General features: G+C 40.9%; 1 protein-coding gene across 1 annotated transcript in view; it reads right to left on the bottom strand.

Moving 5' to 3' along the window:
• Ckap2l (cytoskeleton associated protein 2 like) overlaps positions 1 to 7,855 on the bottom strand; it is a 28,139-nt gene extending 20,284 nt beyond the window's left edge. The window contains exons 1-3 of the mRNA XM_023717361.1: positions 7,808 to 7,855; positions 5,593 to 5,656; positions 3,423 to 3,474 (exon numbers count right to left, since the gene is read on the bottom strand). Of these exons, the coding sequence (XP_023573129.1) occupies positions 3,423 to 3,474; positions 5,593 to 5,656; positions 7,808 to 7,847 (156 nt within the window). The 5' untranslated portion in view covers positions 7,848 to 7,855. The remainder of the gene's footprint in view (positions 1 to 3,422; positions 3,475 to 5,592; positions 5,657 to 7,807) is intronic.
• Between the last annotated feature and the right edge of the window lie 13,031 nt (positions 7,856 to 20,886).

Raw genomic sequence — 20,886 nt, 5'->3', positions numbered from 1 at the left:
TGGTGCTGGGGGATTGAACCGCGGTCCCTGTGCTTTGCTAAGCTTGTTCTAAGTAGGTGCTTTAGACCACTGAGCCATCTCACCAGCCCCAGACAGAGTGAATTTTAGAGAAATATTTCTGAAATGAATACATAGCATGAGATTAATATTAGCTTGCACATTGTAAATTATTTACCAACTTAAATGAATATAACAATAAAAATTGTCTAAAATAAAAATGAAGAAGGAAGAATTTAGATCCTATATTCTTATCAGCCATATGATTTGAATTTTTTTTGTTTTACAGTACCAGAGATTGAACTTGGGACATTGTGCTTGCCAGGTAGGTGCTTGCTTATGCCACTGAGCTATATCCCTGGCCTGATTTGCAAATGTTTTGTCTTATATCTTTTTTATATCTTGATTTTAGATCAGCCTGGTCTAGCTAACTTATTATAGGTGATAGAATAGGTTATACTGTTTCAAGAGCTCCACTGAGAAAAGCTGAGCTTAGAAGAATTTTTAGATTAGCAACTAATATGCAAATACTGAAAGTTGGAACTGGAAAAGATTTTAGAGATGGTTAAATTCAGCCCCTTCATTTGAGAAACTGAGGTGTCTAAGACTATAGGAAGTATGAGGCTACTCTGGAGCTAGAACTTTATTTAGTCTCTGAATCTTGCTTTCTAACTTTTTGTCTCTCAATCTAACACTTTAGAACTGATGGGTCAGATGGACCAAAAACAGTATGCACAAAGGAGCGACTGATTCCAACTGAAATTGCGCTCTTTATTCTGGGCATATGAAATATGAGAAGGGAGAAGATTTACAAAAGTATAATTAGGTTTATATCAACAGAGATTTACTGAATGTTGACTGAGCTAGACTCTAAGGGGACACAAAGATGTGGTCACACTTGTTCCTGAGCAACTTTAGTAGAAAAGATACAAAGAAAATTATGGAGCAAATAAGGGGTATCATAGGGCTGGAAGGGCTTACAGGTGGCTTTCAAACATTTTTATTTATGTACTCTCAGAATAAGTTTAATCAACTTTGTACCCCAGAACTTAGCTTGCATATTTAATGTTATTTATTGCTATAATGAGACATGGCTATGTATGTAATCAGTCTTTTTTTCCTATTTTCTAATAAGTAGATAGGACTACAAGGTGTTTTGTTACAGAAGTAACACTCCATTTTTTGAGCTTCTCTGGAGGTGTGTACTAACAATCTCTCAGCCAAAAATGAATAATGTTGAATGTTTCACTAGAGACAATGTTGAAAGCAAAGAACTGAAAACCACCTGACTGGCAAAAGGCTTTCTCACCATCAATCCTATTATTTCATATTGCCCCTCACTTCTGTACTCTTGAGGTATATCCTCCCTCCTAGAGTAAAGTAGCATATTAAGATTAGGGATGAGATGGGTGAGTGATCTGTCTATACCAGGCAAGAAAGGAAAGAATTAAAAAGAGGAAGGTAGAGGTGCTAAGGAAGGTAGGAAAGGAGAAACTGCACATGAGACATATTCTTAATCAATTTTAGGTCAGTGCATGTACAAAAGCTGAAGACCTGGAAATGATTCTGCTAAAATGTATGCCTGCATACCTGTTATGTACCTCCAGGACACATATCCCATCCTGCTGGCATTAGTGCCAGGGTTCCAAGGCCGGCACTGCATGTAGTACCAGGAATCAAACTTGGGTCCTTGCACTTGCCAGGCAAGTGCTTAGACCACAGAGCTGTCTGTCCAGCCCTCAGTATATATTAACTCAATTCTTTCTCACAATCCTCAGAGATAACTCTTACCACTTCTATTTTATTAAGTATAGATGCAGTTAAATAGCTTATCAGTGGTCACTTAGTTCTAAAATAGGGTTAGGATTTGGATCTACAGTTAGGAAATTACAAAAATTACAACCGTTACTTACCCTGTTTTAGTTTTTCCTAAATTCTAAAATTTCCTTCTCCTTTTTATCTTTAGAACTGTGTACAGCAGATAATGTTGGTATTGCTCTCATTTAAGAGATGACTTACTGAACTCACACTTGCTAGCTCTCAATGAGGAAGCTTTCCCCAGATTTTCCTTTTAAGACTTGCAGCCCAGCTGGGCATGGTGATGTATTTCTGTAAGGACAGCCCTCTGGGATGGTGAGGCAGGATGATCACAAATTTGAGCACAGCTCAGGCAACTTAGCAAGAATTATCTCAAAATAAAAACATAAAAAAGACTGGGGATATAGCTCAGTGTGAAGGGCTTCAATTCAATCCCTACTATTGTAAGAAAAAAAGATAGGCATATTATACTCCTACATTAGTACAGAAGTAGAAGTCTACCTGAGCACTTTCTCCTGTTCATGCCACTGTACACTAATTTTCCCTTATACATGTTTCATCTTTCAGTGCTAAGATGTCATGCACACCCAAGGCACACAATCTCCATATGGGCACAGACATCCTACTTATGTACATATATGTGTAGTTAGTGCGTGTGTGTGTGTGTGTGTGTGTGTGTGTATGTGTAGAGGGACTGAACCATTAAAACTTATAAAATGGCACCAGTGTTTCACTTTGGGCAACACAATTTCAGTTTAACTTAGAATTTTGGTAGAACTACTGTTTCAAAAATTAGAAATGGGATCTTATGGATAGTATTATTTATTTTACTGTAGATGGATTTGTATCCTTTTCAGAAAGCTAATTTCTCTCACTGAAATCTCAAGAATGACAGAATCTTTTCCATTCTGCCCACAATCTAGCTGTACTGCATTGATTAGTATATTTTCATTAAGCAGCTGAGAAGATCCAACATAGTTATTTGCTTCACAGCAGAATACCAAGATGGCTAAGACCAGGGGTTCTCAGCACTGTTAGTTAAGAGCTCCATGACCTCGGGACGGTACTTAACTTTTCCATGACTCAGTTTCCTCACTCTAAAACATGGGGCTACTAATAAGTACTCCCTACCTTTTGTAAAGTTGTGAGGACTCAGTGGGTTAATGCAAGTTAGAAGGCGCCAGGCACACAGTAAATATTTAATAAATATTAGCTATCAAGAGTGCACTTGAGGGCTTTTTTGGTTGAGAAATTTTTCTGATTATTTTCATCTTTTTAAAAAATGTTTGTCCTTTATTAAACCAACTGTCATATATATGAGAAATATATGCTATCTAGCATCTTTATTATTTAGGTAGCATCTTTACTTTTTTTTTAACTAATCATAATAGAAACTAGGTATTTCTTATTTATTTATTTATTTACTTTGTGTGTGTATAGCCAGCTCAGCCCACCAGGGGGCGAGGCTGGCTGGCATGTGGTGCTAGGGGATCGAACCGTGGTCCCTGTGTTTTGCTTAGCTTAGCTTGTTCCAAGTAGGTGCTTTAGACCACTGAGCCATCTCATCAGCCCCCTAGGTATTTCTTTAAAAGTGAATTTTTACTTACAGATTTAGAAGGTGGTGGATTTGGGCAATTATTCTTGGCTTTTAGGTAAGGCCTATAAAAGAAAAAAAAAATTAATCCTTAGTATAGAATCGTCAAAACTTGGAAAGTATAATGATTATGAATTTTGATTAGAATTGTAATGCATTAGAATTTTGGTATATGATAAATTCAAAACTATTATTCAATAAAGTCTCCTTATTATATTTTAGTTTTTTATTCTCCTGTTTGAACTCACTGCTTTGTGATTCTTGCAGAGATAACCTATACATGAATGAAGCATTCTAACAATGTTAATGAAATATATGTGGCTTTTGTACAGTCTCATTCATTTAACTGTCACCCTTTCATGCTATGATGTGCTAGATATTGGAGATAAAACAGTTAACTGTTTCTTTAAAACACTTTCTTGTTATATATACTGTTCAAACAATAAATTTTCAAGATGAAAAGTGATATATATTATATGTATATATGGATAAAGGGATAGAAAATGATCAAGAAATTATACTAATTCATCAAAACAAATGTTACTATTCTACATTGTAAACATACACTAATTTAAAAAGATGAAATATAGCTGACCCTTCATATCTTTCAACATCTGTGGTTCTAACCAATATGCTCAAAAATAATTGAATAAACTGCATATATACTGAACGCTGTCAACATCTTGTTATTCCCTAAACAATACAGCATAATTACGCTATAGCAGTGACTTTGTATTACGTGTTCCAAGCAATTAGAGCTGATGCAAGTAAATGGAAGATGTAAGCAGGTTACATGCACACACTATGCCATTTTATACAAGGCACTTGAGCCTTCAGTGGATTTTGGTATATGTGAGGAGTCCTGGGACTCATTCCCCATGACTGAAAATAGAAGAGTAAGGACACTGCATGAAATCTAGATAGTCAGATGAAAAGGTGGGAGGGGAAGGAGGTGAAGAAAAACATTTAGAAAGATTTAATCTCCATGGACCAAAACAATTGCTAGACTAACAAGGACTCTGACCATCCCGTGACTCTGACCATCCCATGTGAGAGGGCAGGGACCACTGTCTTATTAAAGCACCCCATTTCTAGCCTTAGGAGCTGATACATTACAGGTACTAAATAACAGGGTACCTCGAACTCACTAGGTAGCTCAGGGTGGCCCAGAACTCCGGGCATCTTTCTATCTCAGCCTCCTGAGTGCTGGGGTTATAAGTGTGTTACATGCTCTGCAGTAATTTTTTTTCCTCATAATTTTATTGAGAGACAAATAGCAATGAGACAGTTTCAAATCAAATTGGTACGACAGTTTCAATAATTAACACATTACATACTCTCTTCCTAGTGGTTATTTGCTGCACAAGATGCAGACATGATATCCAATTTACAAACACTATTAGAACAAATCCCTCTATTCATTAAGAAACTGTAACTATATATCTATCCTAACCATTTTGAATACAGATACAAAACGAACATTCATCTGTATCCCCTTTTTTTGTTTAGTTCTGTCTCTGTAGTGATTTTTAATTTAACCAAAGAAAAAGAACTGGGTAAAAACCCAAGATAAAATAAAGAATAAAAGTTGACTTAGTTAAAATTAATTTTCAAATAAAAGTCAAATGACCTAGTTGGGAAGGAAAAATATGCTAACCCAAGTGGATAAATAACACCATAATGATGGTAACATGTTGATATGGATGAGTGAAATGGTTTTGTTCCGCCCACTTCAAAAGTAAAAGCTCAGAATGACCAGAGAGCATCTTTGGGCTGGAAGGTGTTAGTGTATCCCTACAGTGAACTGATAAATGGCTCTGCTATTTTGGTAAGAAACACTAGAAACAGGAGCACTGAATTCCTTCAACCAAAACTGCCTTGAGGAGAACAAGTTTCTCCCAGAAAAAGAGGAGATAAGAAAAGCTTCCAGCATGACAGGTAGTACTGTCAATACTTTTTCCTTTGGAGAGTGTCATGATAATAACACTTAAATCTCTGCCAACAGATTAGTCACTGCTCGGGGGTATTGTCATATCTGGACCGAAATTCTCTTTTTGAGTTATCTTCAGATTCCAGTGTAGGCTGAGTAGGCCACAGGCCAAATGGCTGTTCTGAAAAGGCTTTAAGTTGCTATTAGCAACGAGGGATGCAAAACTGGCCTAACTTTGGGGAGATAAACTCACTTGGTATTTTGGTTCTTCAGTTTTCCCTTGGCTGCTAGGTATTCCTGCAGCTTTTTCTGTCGTTCTGCAAAGCAAGCAAGCAAACAACAGAATTTTAGCTTGAAATTTTACCAGTTCATTTATATTCTAAAAGATGACACTTTTCCATAGTGATTTTGGCTATGCAGCACATTAGAAAGTCCTCAGCCCTGTAAGTTTACCTTAATACCAACATCAACAATATAATTTATAAGCCAGGTCCTAAACTGAGCTCATTCCATTTCTTCTTTTAATCTACATGACAATTCTATGAGGTGTACAGTAATTTGAAACTCAGGGAGGGTAAAGAACATGCTTTAATCTTACCCAGATATATGTAGCAAAGCCAACACCCCCAAACAGGTTTATTCAACCTGGAACGCTTGTTCACAGCCACTATTTCCAGTTATAAGACACCCTGCTTTACATGAAGAGATCCCCTTATTGGCCCACTTGAGCTGGTGAGGTAGCCCTGGATGAGAATATTTTAAACCATAAACCCTTAGCTTCCTTTAGGACTAAAGAAAAAGTAGGCCAGGTTAGAGGGCTTATGGAAAACCCCTACATAATGATTTTTTAAAAATGTATTTGGCACAGGATCTCACTATGCAGCTTGGACTCCTGTTTTCAGCCTCCCCAGCCTGAGATTACAGGTGTGTACCACTATGCTCCGACTTGGTGGTTGGCTCACTGTGCAGGGGGTTGGGGTGGGGGTTAGGGGTGGGGCTGGCTTGGCATGTGGTACAGGGGATTGAACTTCGGAACCTGTGCTTCTGCTGAGCTATCTCATTGGCCCTGACTAATGATTTTGGTAAGGGGATGAAAAATCAATACAGATCGAGCATCTCTAATCTCAAAACCTGAAATTCAAAATGCTCCAAAATTCAAAGCTTTTGGAGAAGATAATTCCATACCTGACTTCATGCATCTGATCTCAGTCAAACCATGATAAACATACTCTATAGAATTACCTGCAGCCTATGTGCATAAAGTGTACATGAAATATAAATGAATTTCTTGTTGATGTTTGGGTCCCATGTCCAAAATATCTCATTATGCATGTAATTATTCCAAAATCTTAAATCTGAAATGCTCTTGGTCTCAAGCATTTCAGATAAGGGAGACTCAGCCTGCATTTCTGCCTTCAAGAAGTTTCAGTTTAGTAGTGGAGATAAATAAACACAACAGTAATTACAATATAAGGCAAAGTTTAGTGTCATAGGAAAAAGTAAAAAAAAAAAAAAAAGTATGGGAGCTCAGAAGAGAGGAACAGTGAGGGCAGAGAGGTGGTTGGAAATGACTAAAATAATGTAATTTTTTTTATTGTTGTTGCGGAATGGGGACTGAACTCAGGCCCTTGCACTTGCCAGGGAAGCGCTTATTCTACTGAGCCATCTCCTTGGCCCCTATGTAATGATTTTTTTAAAATAAAAGAACGCAAAGGTACAAGCCAAACCGTTCTGCTTTCAGATTCTGATGCATCTTTATCAAACAGCTGTGAGAAATACAATATTAGGTCCACGCCAGGCAGGGGTTGTGGAGTCCCTGTGACTTCTACCAAGTTAGAAAACCTCGCTGCTGCTGAGCCTCTAAAGCGGGGCCAGGAAGGCCCACGTTGAAGGGTCCGGTGCAATGCCAGGACGCCGCCCAGGACCCAGGAGGCACAATCAGGCACAGCGGGCCAGACGGTGTGCAAGCTGGAGAAGCGGCATCTGGAGTCGCGTCCTCGGTCCTCAGGTTTAACCGATCAGCCTGCAGGCTGCACGAGGCTGGTGAGGGTGCACAGTCCCACAGCTGGCAGAGAACCCGGATTCAGATTCGGGGCTGGCTCCCTAACCCCATCCTGTCTTCCCCGGGCGCTGTCAAAGTCCAGGCCCAGCGCTAGGAGCCACACCCAGCTCCGCCTGCGGCCAAATCTGCGCGCCGGAGCGAAGCGCGCGGCTTCTCACAGGTGCTGCGACCCCGGGAAAGCGGTCTCCGGTGGTCGATCTCAAACTGTCTCGACCTCAAAACTTGGTTTTGTGGGGCTTTTACGGGGCCCCACGACACCCTGCCTGGGCTCCGCGCCGGGCCTAACTGAGGCAAGGTGGAACTGAGAAGACGGGCAACTGCCGCGCGAAGGACGCTCGGTGACCTCCCTACTTCCTCGCCCGTGCTCCAAGGCCCGCAAGAAACAGAGACTCTTGGTCACACTCACCAGCCGCGGCGTCCGCGGCGGAGGACCCCGGCCTCACCATGACGCCTCTGCGACAGTTTTCCTTTCAAAGGCCGCGCCAGGAGCTTCAGCGCCAGGGTCGCGCTTTTGCTCACTCTCATTGGCTCCGGAGGGTTTGAAACCTACCAATTGAAAGCCCCAAAGGGCGGGCCAAGAGGAAATAGACGCTTGTGATTGGCTTTTCCTGGGAGCTGCGCGGCCCTGTGATTGGAAGACCGTCCGCGTACGACAGGGGAGGACGGCTCGCTCGGCCAGCGGCTGTTCCGCCTGCGAGGGTTCCCAACCCTTTCTCAAGGGCTGTCAGCCCTGGCGGCGGCTGCAGAGTTGGTGGCGCGGTGCGCTCTTGCTAGGGCGCCACCTGACTCCTTTGTCTCAGCCTCGCAGGTTCACCGGAGCTATGAAAAAAACGAAACATAAAACAAAAGCCCGTAACTCCGATGAGTTAGAACTTTGCCACACTATTATATATTTATATTATTATAATTAATATATTATAACATATTATTATTATTATATAATTCGACCTACCTATCCAAAGACTGTTAGTACTTCAGGGCGTCTCCTTTCTATTTTTCACTACGATGAAACATACAACGTTTATCGTTTTGACACTTTCTACGACTTTTTTCCTTTTAAAGTATTTCCCCTCTGGCCCAGGGGATTGAACCTAAGACCTTTTCCCTGGTCTACATTTGTGGGTTTTTTTTTTTTTTTTTTAAACTTTTGGCATTAAGTAAGTACATTCACCTTGCTGTGCAAACTGTCCCTAGAGCTCTTCGATCTTTCCAGTCTGAAACGCGGTACCCATGTGACACTCACGCCCCATTCCTCGCTCCTGGCAGCCACTGGCAGCCACCATTCCAGTTTTTGTCTGAATTTGAGGAGCTTAGGAGCCGCTTGTGAGTGATATCACAGCGTGTGTGTTCTCTTGTGACTGGCTATTTCAAATAATGTTCTCAAGGCTCATGTGTGTGGTGCCGTGTGCTGGCATTTTCTTCCTAAGGCTGGACAAGACGTATTCCGTGGCACACACAGGCCACATTTTGGACACGCAGTTGGCTTCCATGTTGTGGCTGCTGCGTCCACGGATGCTATGGACAAGGCTGTACAATTGTCTCTTTAATATCTTCCTTTCAGTTACTTTGAGTATTGCACTGAGAAATGGCATTGTTGGAGCGTATGGTAATTCCATTTAAAATTTTTGAGTAGCCACCATACTCTTTCCAGGATACCTCCTTTTGAACAGAATAGTTTTCAGTTGGCCAACGCAACTGGGACAGCACAGTTGTCCTTAGTCCCAGGTGCACATCGTCTCTCTGTTTCAGTCTGAAACGTTTTTTACTTGAAGTTTATCTTTTATTCTACAACTTCATGAAGGGCTCTCAGAAATGTTCCTGACCCCTTGGGTATCATATCAGGACGACTCCTTGCGGGTACTGGAGAGGTGGTGGGTAGAGAGATTCAGTTACCTGTGGGCTCTGTTTCCGGGATGGCTTCACCAGCTGAATGTTTGGCTGGGCATGAAACCAGTGTCACTGCCTTCTCTTTGGCCCCAGTAAGGAGTCTGGATGAAAGCCACACAAAGTTTCTGGATGTACACATTTTGACATCTTATTTATTTCTTTAATTTAAAAAATGTATTTAGTACAGGATCTACAGGGTCTCACCACACAGATCAGACTTGTAGTGATTCTCCTGTTTTCAGCCTCCCAAGTGCTGGGGTTATAGTGACACGCCGCCATGCCCAGTCTCAGTCCTTCTCAGCGCACCCTGGGGGAGGGGCCAGCACTGCACACTGGGGGTCGAACCCCGGGGTCTGGGTGCTGCCTAAGCAGGTGCGTTGGTCCACTGAGCTATCTCGCCGGCCCCCACATTTTGACATCTATTACATTAGCAGTATATGACTTTTTACTTCAAGAAATTATTAGGGAAACTAATAAGGATTTTTGTGAAAAGTTTGGATTCCTTCTCGAATGAGGACTTTGTGTCTAATGGTTAAATCTAGCAGCTGGAAAGAGCCATCCTTGTTAATACGTGCCAGAGTTATTTTCTCATCACTAGGACGGAATACTCCACACCAACAGTTAAAAGGAGGAAAGGTTTATTTTGGTTTATGGTTGCGGTCTGTGGTTGATTGGCTCTAAGAAACAGGATGGCAGAGGGACTTAGGAGAAGGTGGAGGCAAAGATACTGTGTCCACAATGATGAGGAAGAGGGGGAAGGGGAGGAGGAGGGGCAGTGGGAAGGGAATGGAAAGGGGAGGAGAAAGGAGAAGGACAATGGGAGGGGGAAAGGAGAAAGGGGAAGGGGAGGGGAAGAGGGAGAGAAGACACTCTTTTAGCACCCTTGCAGGTCATGCTCCTAGAGGCCTGACTCCAATCAGGCCCTCCTTTTTTTTGGGGGGGGGGTACCAGGGATTGAACTCAGGACCTTGTGCTTGCCAGGCAAGTGCTTATTCTACTGAGCTATCTCCCTGGTCCAGGATAGATGTTTTTGAAAAGAAAAAGCCAAGGTGTGCCTGATCAGTGAGAGTACAAAATGGGGAAGGGAATGAGAGGGAAAAACAAACAGTGAAAGCACAAGAAAGTGAAATCTTTTAGGCATAGCTGAATAAAGTGCTTTAATTTTCTTATTATTTTTCGTGACAATTGCAACTGTATTTCAAGTCTTTTTCAAAAGAAAGCCCTGAGGCTCCAGATTCAATCAAGCTTGCCTCTGGGCTGGGCCCATTTCTCCAAGTCTTAGGCTTAGGGAGCTCTGCACCCACCCTAGGTTACTCATTCACTGACACTGGGACCCAGGATAGAATAGGCAATCAAGACTTCTTCCTCCACAGTATGCGTTGATTTCAGCGGTGCCAGTGCCTGAAAATCCGCTTCTCTGATGCCTCCTTGCAGCCTCTAAAAGCAGAAAGCCATCTTCTCTGAAGATACTTGGTAACAGTTCCAAAAACAAAGACATGCTTCAAGGCGCTGCGCTTTGATATTCTGGACCGAGCTCAGCTGGTGGATGAGCTGGTGGATGCCTTCGCCCCGACGGCCGGGCGAACCCGTCTCCCTAAGGAAGCCACCCTGTTCTTGGTAGCATGCAGGTCCACAGACAGGCGGAAAGGTAGCAAGAGGAGGGTCTCTCCTGGAGGAGCACCCCCCGGGAAGGTGATCTTGTGAATGAGGTCTTCCGGGCAAACAGCACCAAACTTGCCCAGGTGCTCCTCGATCACAGCTTTGTCCATCAGAGTGAAGGTCTTGCTCATGACCTTGTCCTGTCAATGTTTCCAAATGAGTTCCCTGACAGACTTCAGATTTGGGAATCCCAGCTCACACAAGGCTCCATTTTGAGAGTTGGGGGTGATGTTAACAAAGACACCACTGAACAACTTCTTCAGGTGAAGTTTTGCAATGGCCTTCTGTACTAGTGAACTCACCCTGTTAATACTTTAGAGGTGGACAACAAAGGCCAAGGAATGTTCAGCAGGTGCTTCCAAAGCTCAAGGTTTCACTTCTAGAAGTTTCATGCACACCCAGTCCTGCCACTTTCTCCAGGACTCCTGAAGGAAAGATTGCAGTCGCTTAAATCTGATCTCTTTTACCTTCCTCTCCTTCTTTGCCTGGGTGGCTTTGAGGGCTTGATAAGCCTTCCTCGTTTTTCAGGAGATTTTTCTGGAACTGAGGGCATCTTTTTTCTTTGCTCTTCTTCTGCCATCTCTCCAACATCAGGGTGTTTGTAAATGATCAATTTTGTGTTGGTTGCTCTGTTGTCTTGTAACCGTACTCGAAAGTTACATTTTATTGTCAACTTCATTGGCTTGGGAGCCACTGAGGGGTTAGTAAGGTACACTTCTGGATGTGTCTGAGAAGGTCATAGAGGAGAGATCTTGGGGTCCACGCCTGATCCCTGGAGCCTCCCTGTCCGGCACTGTTCTCCTGCTCTGCTTTCTCAGTCATGAGGTACTAAGCAGCTTTGTTTCGCCTTGTCCTTCTTCCATGATGTCGCTCCCTTGGGGCCAGCCTACCATAGACTGGAACCCCCCAAAACTGTGAGCTGAATGAAACTTCACCTGAGCCTGTCACCTTCTTTAAGCTGTGGGTGACAGACAATTTAATAGGAAGCTGCCTCATTTATGTGCATTTGCTGAAAATTATGACAACAGAACCCCAAAGCTGTAAATCATTCAGAAATAATCACAGTCAGCATTTGGGTGTCCTTGTGGTTTGAACCTAGGGCCTTCATGTAGAGCTACATCCCCAATTCCTTCTTAGTTTTACTTTGAGACAGGGACTCACTGTATTGCCAAGTTGCCCAGGCTGAGCTTGAACTTGCCTTTACCTCCCAGAATGCTAGGACTATAGATGTACGACATCATATGATCTTTTTAGAACAAAAATAATTATTTTAAGTGAAACAGTACAGATACAGGATCAATGATTCTAGATAAGTTTTAGTGGCCTATTGTTTTAGACTACATAATATGAGCAAAATAAAAACATGCGTTTGCAATTGCAAATGTCCCAAACTAAGAGGGAAAGCAGGTATATCAAGTAAGATAATGAGAATTCAGAGCAATCTAGAAAGATCTTGAGACAAAATTAACAAGATTACATTTAAGAGGGATATGTTTAAAGTTCCAAGTTTAGGTTCCAAGTTCATTGCCTACAACACCATGAGAATCAGCAATGTCAGCTTGTGTTCAGCGATGCAAATCTTTGAGAGACTGAGGGCCCAAAACTGTAACGCCAAACACACTTTTTATTGCAAAATACCGATGCTGTGATTAAACCTGAATTCTGAGTTCAGTTTAGAAAAAGCAACCATATATTAACATTTTTGTCTTAAAGGAAAAATGCAAGGCTGGGGATATAGCTCAGCAGCATAAGCAGCTACCTGGTAGGCTCAAGGTTCCAAGTTCGGTCCCCAGTACTGCAAAAACAAAAAACAAAGAAACACAATAACAGAGCTGGTGAGATGGCTCAGTGGTCTAAAGCACCTACTTAGAACAAACTTAGCAAAGCAAAGGGACTGCAGTTCAATTCCCCAGCACCACATGCCAGCCAAGGCCGCCCCCTGGTGGGCTGAGCTGGCCACACACACACACACACACACACACACACAATAAATAAAATATTAAAAAAAACCCACAATAACAGAGCTTTCAGTGATATAAACAGCTTTTATTGAAAGGTAAAAGTTTGCATTTGCTTGCTTTTGTACAATTAATTAATGTGATCTTTCTGTTGTATGTATGCTGATAATTTGTTAAACTTTGGTTCATAATTAATTTGACAGCAATATATGCAACATTGAGGTCATCTGTTAGTCTGTTTCTTGTATTAGATTTGATATAATTCAAAGCTGAAAACAGCTGCTCAAAAGCATAAGATGACCCGCACAAAGCAAGGAAAACCACCCCAAGAGGCTTCACTCACTTACTGTTATTTGCCAGAGAATGCCACACTTCAAGGTTTTCATTTTCCTTAACTCTTCACTCTATCTTCTCAAGAATTACTCTCAGGACATAGAATTTATTTTTCTTTTTTTCTTTCTCTTTTAAAAAACATATTTGGTTCAGGGTCTCACTATACAGCTTGGACTCGCAGTGATCCTCCTGTTTTAGCCTCCCCAGTGCTGGGATTACAGCATGCACCACCATGCCCCATCTTGGTGGCCGGCTCAGTGCGCCCCGGGGGTGGTACCAGGGATCGAACGCTGGTCTCTGTGCTTGCCTAAGTAGGCGCTTAGTCCACTGAGCTACCTTGCTGGCCCTAGAATTTATTTTTTTAGGTAGAGCTTTCTTGAAATTCCAAAAGCTCCATTTTCAAAGTCTAACCATTATAAGCAGGAAAGATCAAAGTGCTCCAAATTTAGCTTTCTCTGGAAAAGTAAGAAATCACAAAGTTGTTGCCATCTATAGAACTATCAAAAACTGTCACCAAAATTTTCCTTCACAATTGCTATAATGCTAGAAAATTCCTTGTGGGCTTCCTGAATGGTTTGTAGGTTTGTCTGTAAATGTAACATTTCCTAAATTGTGTGTTTAGATTTGCAAAATATTCTATCTGCCGACTTTGAAGATCTTTTTCAAAAACTTGTAATTTTCTGACAAATGTTCTCATATCATAAAACTTCCTTTGTGCTGCTTTTCCTATACCTTACAATTTTTTGCTTAATACACTGAAGGATATATAAAATCTTTAAAAAATATTTTTAAAAATGTGATTGTTAAACTAGGCTGTATCAGTGAGTTGGGGGTATTTCTGCCTCTTTTCATGCATAAGCAGCCTAATTGCATCCAAGCAGGATACAGATTTCTCCAGAATTCATCTTCTGTTTGGCAACCAGACGCTACCGTGAATAAGTAATATACTAATGTACTATGCTGTGCCTGAACCTCATTAAGAAGTGCTTGAAATTATCAAAAATTATGAGCAGAAACCAGGATGTAATTCACCATTTCTGTGACATCTTTAATGATACTGTCTAATGTTTTTGCTGCTTTAGGCCGGCGAGATAGCTTAGTGGGCTAAGTGCCTGCTTAGGCAAGTGCTGGGGCTGGGGTTCCATCCCTGGCATGCCGGCCCTGCCCCTGGGTATGCTGAGCTGGTCACTAATGCCTGTAACCCCAGTGCTGGGGAGGCTGGAAACAGGAGGATCACTTCCAGTCCAAGCTGCTTAGTGAGACTCTGTACCAAATACATAAAAAAGTTTCTTTTGCTGCTTTGTCTAGTACAAAGAGCTTCTTCATGTATATAATATGATGCAACTGAATGATGGGATGTTTTGCTTTCTTAACAAGGAACAGTATGGAACCAGATGTTACCCCCCCATGCAAGGTGTGGCATTGAAGCCACTTTTTCTGGTCCTATGTCTTGTAGCAAGAAAGCCTCCAACAAAGCATTATAGCCATCTGTTTCTTGTGTTCTTCCAGGCAAGGACACCAGTTTTACTAGCTCTTCTCTTATGATGTCACCAATAGCAGATAGCAAAATTACTGCTAGCTTGCATGATTATTTATATCTGTGCCTTGATGCAAGCACATGGAGTAACAGATGCTGGTTTTAAGTCAGTGGTGAGCTACTGATATCACTTGCCATGGGCAGGACTCGATTTTTAAGGGTGTTTCTGCTAAGTGGCATCTCAGAGATGCATTGCATGCTTTTTTTCCCTGTCTGGGAAATCATGAAAAAGGGAATTATAAGAACAGCTAGTGTTTTTATCGTTTGATCATTTTTACATGTCTCTACCTGGTCATCTGAGCAACTGTTTTGAAGATAATGTGCAAAACAATAACTGTTGTTAATTTCTTATCATCTGGTTTTGAAATTCTGTATCATTTTTATTGTGTTTTTAAAATTTTCTTTAGTCTTCAAACAAAGGTAGGGCTGGCCAAATAGCTCAGCAGATTAAAGTACCTGCAAGCAGGCGCAGGGGCCGGGGGTTTGATCCCCAGACTGCCATGCTGGCCCTGCCCCTGGGGCGCACTGAGGTAGCAATTGAGACTGGGTGTGGTGGCAGATGCCTGTAATCCCAGCTCTTGGGAGGCTGTAAACAGGCAGATCACTACAAGTCTGATCTAGTAGTGAGACCCTGAAACCCTGTAAGCCCTTCCCTAAAAATACAAAAAATACAACCCCCCAAAATAAAAAATAAAAGAAACACAAACAAACACAAAAACAAAGGACTTCTATCTAGAATGTATAAGAATTAAAAAAGTCAGACCCCCAAAGTTCAAAAACCCAAACCAAAAATGTGCATCTGAGATGAACACACCTCTCAGATGAAGAAATACAAATGGCAAATAAATGTAAAAATGTTCAACATCATTGATCATTCAAGAAATACAAATTAAAACACTGAGATTTCATCTCACCCCAGAAAGAATGGCTACCTCCAAACAAATCTTGGAGGAGTTGTGGGGAAAAAGAAACCCTTCTCCACAGTTGGCAGGAATGTAGACTGGTAAGACTACTGTGGAGATCAATGTGAAGATTCCTCACAAAGCTAAGACTGGGAGTCCTATTCAACCCAGCTATTTCCTTCCTGGGTATCTTTCCAAATGAGCTGGAAACATATCACAGTGATTTATGTGCACCTATGTTTATAGCAGCACAATTTGTCTAGCTAAATCTTGGAAACAACCCAAATGCCCATCAAGCGAGGAATGAACAAAAAAGATGTGGCATTTTTACACAATGGAGTATTACTCAGCTACAAAAAGATAAATTTGAGGCTTTTGTAGGTAAATGGATGCAGCTAAAGACCATATTCATAAGTGAAATAAATCAGACTCACATGTGCAAACATTGGAGTCTCACTAGTGTAAGAACCTGAAAGAGTAAATGAAATTTGAAAGATACAATAAATCCTGTGAAAGGAAAAGAAACTGGCTAAAGAGAAGGAACAATTGGGATGAGGAAAAGGACAGGGGGTGGGAAGAAACATATTTGTGTATGTGTGTAGGATGGTGTGGATAACTGTACTGCTGATTTGTGCAGGTCTACAGAGAGGAACAGTTGATGCTTAATTTTTTTCTTGTTCTTCTTAATTTCTTACAACATTTTTCTTTTCTCTTTTTCTTCCTTTTTTTTTTAACCAATTGTGCATGCATATGTCTGGTACTCTGAACAATTACTCTGAAGACAACATTATGTAATACAGCGAACACTGAATTCCTATTGTTTTGTTTGGTGAAGATCTGTATCATTTGTATTTTTCTTTTTTACTAATTTGGGGCTGGGGAGATGGCTCAGTGGAATAAGCGCTTCCCTGGCAAGCGCAAGAGCCTGAGTTCAATCCCCGGTTCTAAAAAAAGTTTTGTTTTTTTGCCTTTTTTTTTTTTTACTGATTTGTATTTATTTATTTATTATTTACTTTTGTATTTTAAGGAAGGGTCTACAGGGTGTTCAGGGTCTCACTACTAGATGAGATTCGTAGTGATCTGCCTGTTTACAGCCTCCCAAGAGGTGGGATTACAGACGTGTGCCCCCACGCCCAGTCTCAAATGCCCTCTCCACACAATCGCGATCCGGGGTTGAGGCCGGCACGGCAGACCCAGGATAAATAACTCTGGCCCCTGTGCCTGCTTGCAGGCACTTTAATCCGCTGAGGTATTTGGCTGGCCCAGTATTCTTTTTAGATAATTAAAAAATTAAACAGAATTTCCTCCAAATATAAATGTTTAAAAATCCTAAAAAAAAAAAAAAAAAAAGTATTACTTACACCATGGTCCTTTTGATAAAATCTCCACCAGAGAGTAGCTACTATATTTTGCTATGCACAGTGAAAATTGAAACCTGACAGCTGTCAGATGATTTGTTTTAGAGTTTGGGGAAAAAAGAGATTTATTTATTTATTTTTTTTGCAGAACCAGGCATTGAACTCAGGTCCTTGCACTTGCCAGGCAAGCGCTTGCTCTACTGAGCCATCTCCCTGGCCCCAGGAATCAAGATATATCATATATAGGTACAAACTCCCTGTGATGAAAATGATCGTCATGTATATCTACACTGTACCAATAAACATAATAAAAAAGAAGAGGAAACAAAACTAAAAAAGAAAGGAAGTACTCTATGAGTCTATCCCTATACCAAAAATAGCTAACACTATTACTTAACACTAAAGAACAATATTTCCTTAATCAACAATTTATGGCAGTGATTCTCAGCTGGGGCTCCTCTTTAATGTGCTGACCACCAGCACAAGGGGGCACTGTTTCACTGACCACCAGCTTTTTTTTTTTTTTTTTTTTTAACATTTTTAACAATTTGATCTTTAACAAAGGGACCAAAAACATACACTGGAGAAAGATATCCTCTTTAATTAATGGTGCTGGCTATCCAGCACATTTGGCTATCCACATGCAGAATATTGAAACTAGGCCCTTATTTCTCACAAAGTAGTAAACTGAAATAAAAAATAGATCAAGGAACTGAAGATCAAAAACAGAAACCCAAAAGAAACACCAGAAACATCTTGTAGGAAAATATAACAGGTATAATTCTTTTTTTATTCCATAATTTTATTGAAAGACAAATAGCAATGAGACAGTTTCAAATCAAAGTGGTATGATAGGTTCAATAATGAACACCTTGCATACTCTCTTCCTAGTGGCTATTTGCTGTACAAGATGCAGACATGATATCCTATTTACAAACACTATTACAACAAATCACTCTATTCATTAAGAGAATGTAACTATATATCTATCCTAACCACTTTGAATACACAGATACAAAATGGACATTCATCTGTATACCCTATTTTTGACCACCAGCTTTTGACTTGCTCCAAAAAAAGGCATCGGAGTGCATTTCCTACCTTGTGTGAGTTTCTGCTAAAATCACAGCCAGTTCAAGGATATATCTATATCTATATCTATATCTATATCTATATCTATATCGATCTATATTATTCACAAAGAGTCAAATATGATGCTGCAGATTCAAATATGCCAAGTAGACAGTGCAACACTAAAAGAACCTCAGTCACTCAATTAGAATATCTTAGACATTAAATTTAGATTTTTCATAAGAAAATTCAAAACTAAAATCTTGTGTTAATAAAAGATGATCATATTACAATTCACAGCCAGGCCAAGCATATAGGGCAGTACACTGACCAGCCATGCAAAAGCTTGGGATGAATCGAGACCAATGCATTGCACCTTGTGACACCATGGCCTGGTACCACTACTCCTTTTTGAGCATGCACATGGTCCCTAAGTGTGCTGTTACCCAACGCTTGGCTGCTGGGCCCATGCTGGGGTGACATGGCTTGCGTGATGACAGAGAGGTGTGCATGCCTGCTGCAGCACGGGCACTGTATGTTTTTCACCTATGCTATCAGGGCTGTTTGAGCAAAAGCATGACATCCAAAACAAGAACGAGAAGACCCCATTCTAGGCTGTGCTGAGCTAACTGTATCATGAGTACTATTCCCAATTCTGGGCAAAACATTTAAATTTTTTTTTTTATGTACTTGGCATAGGATCTCACTATGTAGCTCAGATTTATAGTGAGCCTCCTGTTTCATCCTCCTCAGTGCTGGGATTATAGGCATGCGCCACCACGCCCTGTCTTGGTGGCCAGCTCAGCTCACATGGGCACAGAATGTGGAACTGGGGATTGAACCTGGGTCCTTGTGCTTGCTTAGGTAGGTGCTCAGACCACTGTGCTATTTCCGTGGCCCCTGGGCAATAAGTTTCATAGAAAATATATTAATAAATCAATGCTGGTCAAGACTCATGAGGACAGTCTTGAAAAACATGCTACACAACTGAGGAATAGCAGGAGGTATGCAAGAATATTTTCTATCCATCATAATAATCATTGCTATCTTAACACGTCTATCATTCCTAAAAATTCAAGCATAGAAATTTTCAAATGACTAGAAGAGAGGTGAGTCAGGAGGAGGAGGTTTCACTTCCATACTGTTACTTGAAGGTAGGGGCTTGGGTTTACTCACATCAATCTGGAAACTACTGCATAAGACTAAAAACAAATAAATAAATAAACTCTTCTAAGCTCAGTGTTCAGGCTACACAACCTCATCGTGCTGCCCCTTTTATTCCTCAGGCAAGGATGGAGGTAGGGAAGAGGATGTGGGTAGCTGGTCTTGAGAGAATAGTACCTTGAGGCCATTCATACTTCATTATTGATCATAAACTAAACAAGTATTATACCTTATAAGAGTTCTTGGGTTAGTGTCACTTAGTGTTTTTATTCCTTATTTCTTGGACTATTAACATATTGATATTAAAATAGTTCTTAAATATTTCTTAAAACCAAAGGACAGCTGGGAAGCAAGTTTTAGTACTAATCTATCTAGAGTTGGGGTATAGCTGAAAGAAATAACAAGGTGAATCAAATAGGAGACCCTGGATACAGCAAGCGGAATTGGAGATTGAACCTTCATGGTTTTCTGTATCATTTATGCTCACTTTGGTTGCAGCAAACCAAATGAAAAGTGCTTAATGGAAGTCTCAGTTACGTTTCCCTCATTGCTCAAAGAAAATGCCTGACACCCCAAATGAAGGAAGAAAGTTTTGTTTAGCTCACAGTTTGTGGAGGTTTCTGTCCGTAGTCAGCTGGCTCCGAGGCAGGGTGGCATGGCACAGTTCAAATTGGCAGAAGACAGCAAAGCAATAAGAGCCAGAGGGCAGAGCAAGCCTCTTTTTTTCCTTCATATTGTAAGTGAGCTCCTGCTCTACGGTGGGTGTAGCACTCACACCATCTGTGCACTCCTCTTGCAGAGGCTGAGGATGTTTACCAATAAGGCCACAGCTCCCTGCTGAGTTGCTTAAATTTTTCAAGTTGACACAATGTATCAATTCATACACTGACACACTGATACATCAATGTAGCAACAAGAACCAGGCATTTCTTGCTTTCTTAAATTCTGGAGGTAGGTTCTTGGTATAACAATGCTGTCAGAGAAACTGGGCCCCCCCATTCTATGGTATCTAATGGAATTCGGGCTTTGTTTGTAAGAAAGGGAGCTGGCATGGACAACCAATATAATGCTTTTCTTCTCTCTTTGATGTCACTTTAGGGATTTTGCCCAGTTTATACTTATTACTCCCTTCGAAATCAAAATTCCAAATCTATACCCATTTCTAAGTTTTCTTGAGGGCCAGATACATTACCTCCTGCCAACTGTATATCTGCACTTGGGTGTTTTGCAGTAGCTTGAATATGTGTCTAATATCATACACCTTGTACCTCATCCTAGAATGGAGAAGAATTTTTGTTTTCTCCAAAATATACTGTTTAAAATACTACTGACCATCCAGTCTTCAGTACTAGGAAACAGGATGATCTTGAACTACTTTTTCACATCCTCTTCTAATTTCTCTTGATTGTAACTTTTTTCCAATTCAGTATAGCTTGTATCCATGCTATTCCAATAGATCTGTTATTTGCTTTTAGGGTGATATATGAGTTTGTATAAATATATGAACATATATACAGGGTATTGATGTATGAATTCATGCTTAATGAGTTTTAACTGAACCTGGGACTATCATTCTCAATTCCATTTATGTACACTGGCAGTGAATAAAGGTGAGA

Source organism: Octodon degus, unplaced genomic scaffold (genome assembly GCF_000260255.1).
Source record: "Octodon degus isolate 3935 unplaced genomic scaffold, OctDeg1.0 scaffold00052, whole genome shotgun sequence".
Lineage (NCBI taxonomy): Eukaryota > Metazoa > Chordata > Mammalia > Rodentia > Octodontidae > Octodon > Octodon degus.
This window is presented reverse-complemented; position numbering and strand designations above follow the sequence as displayed.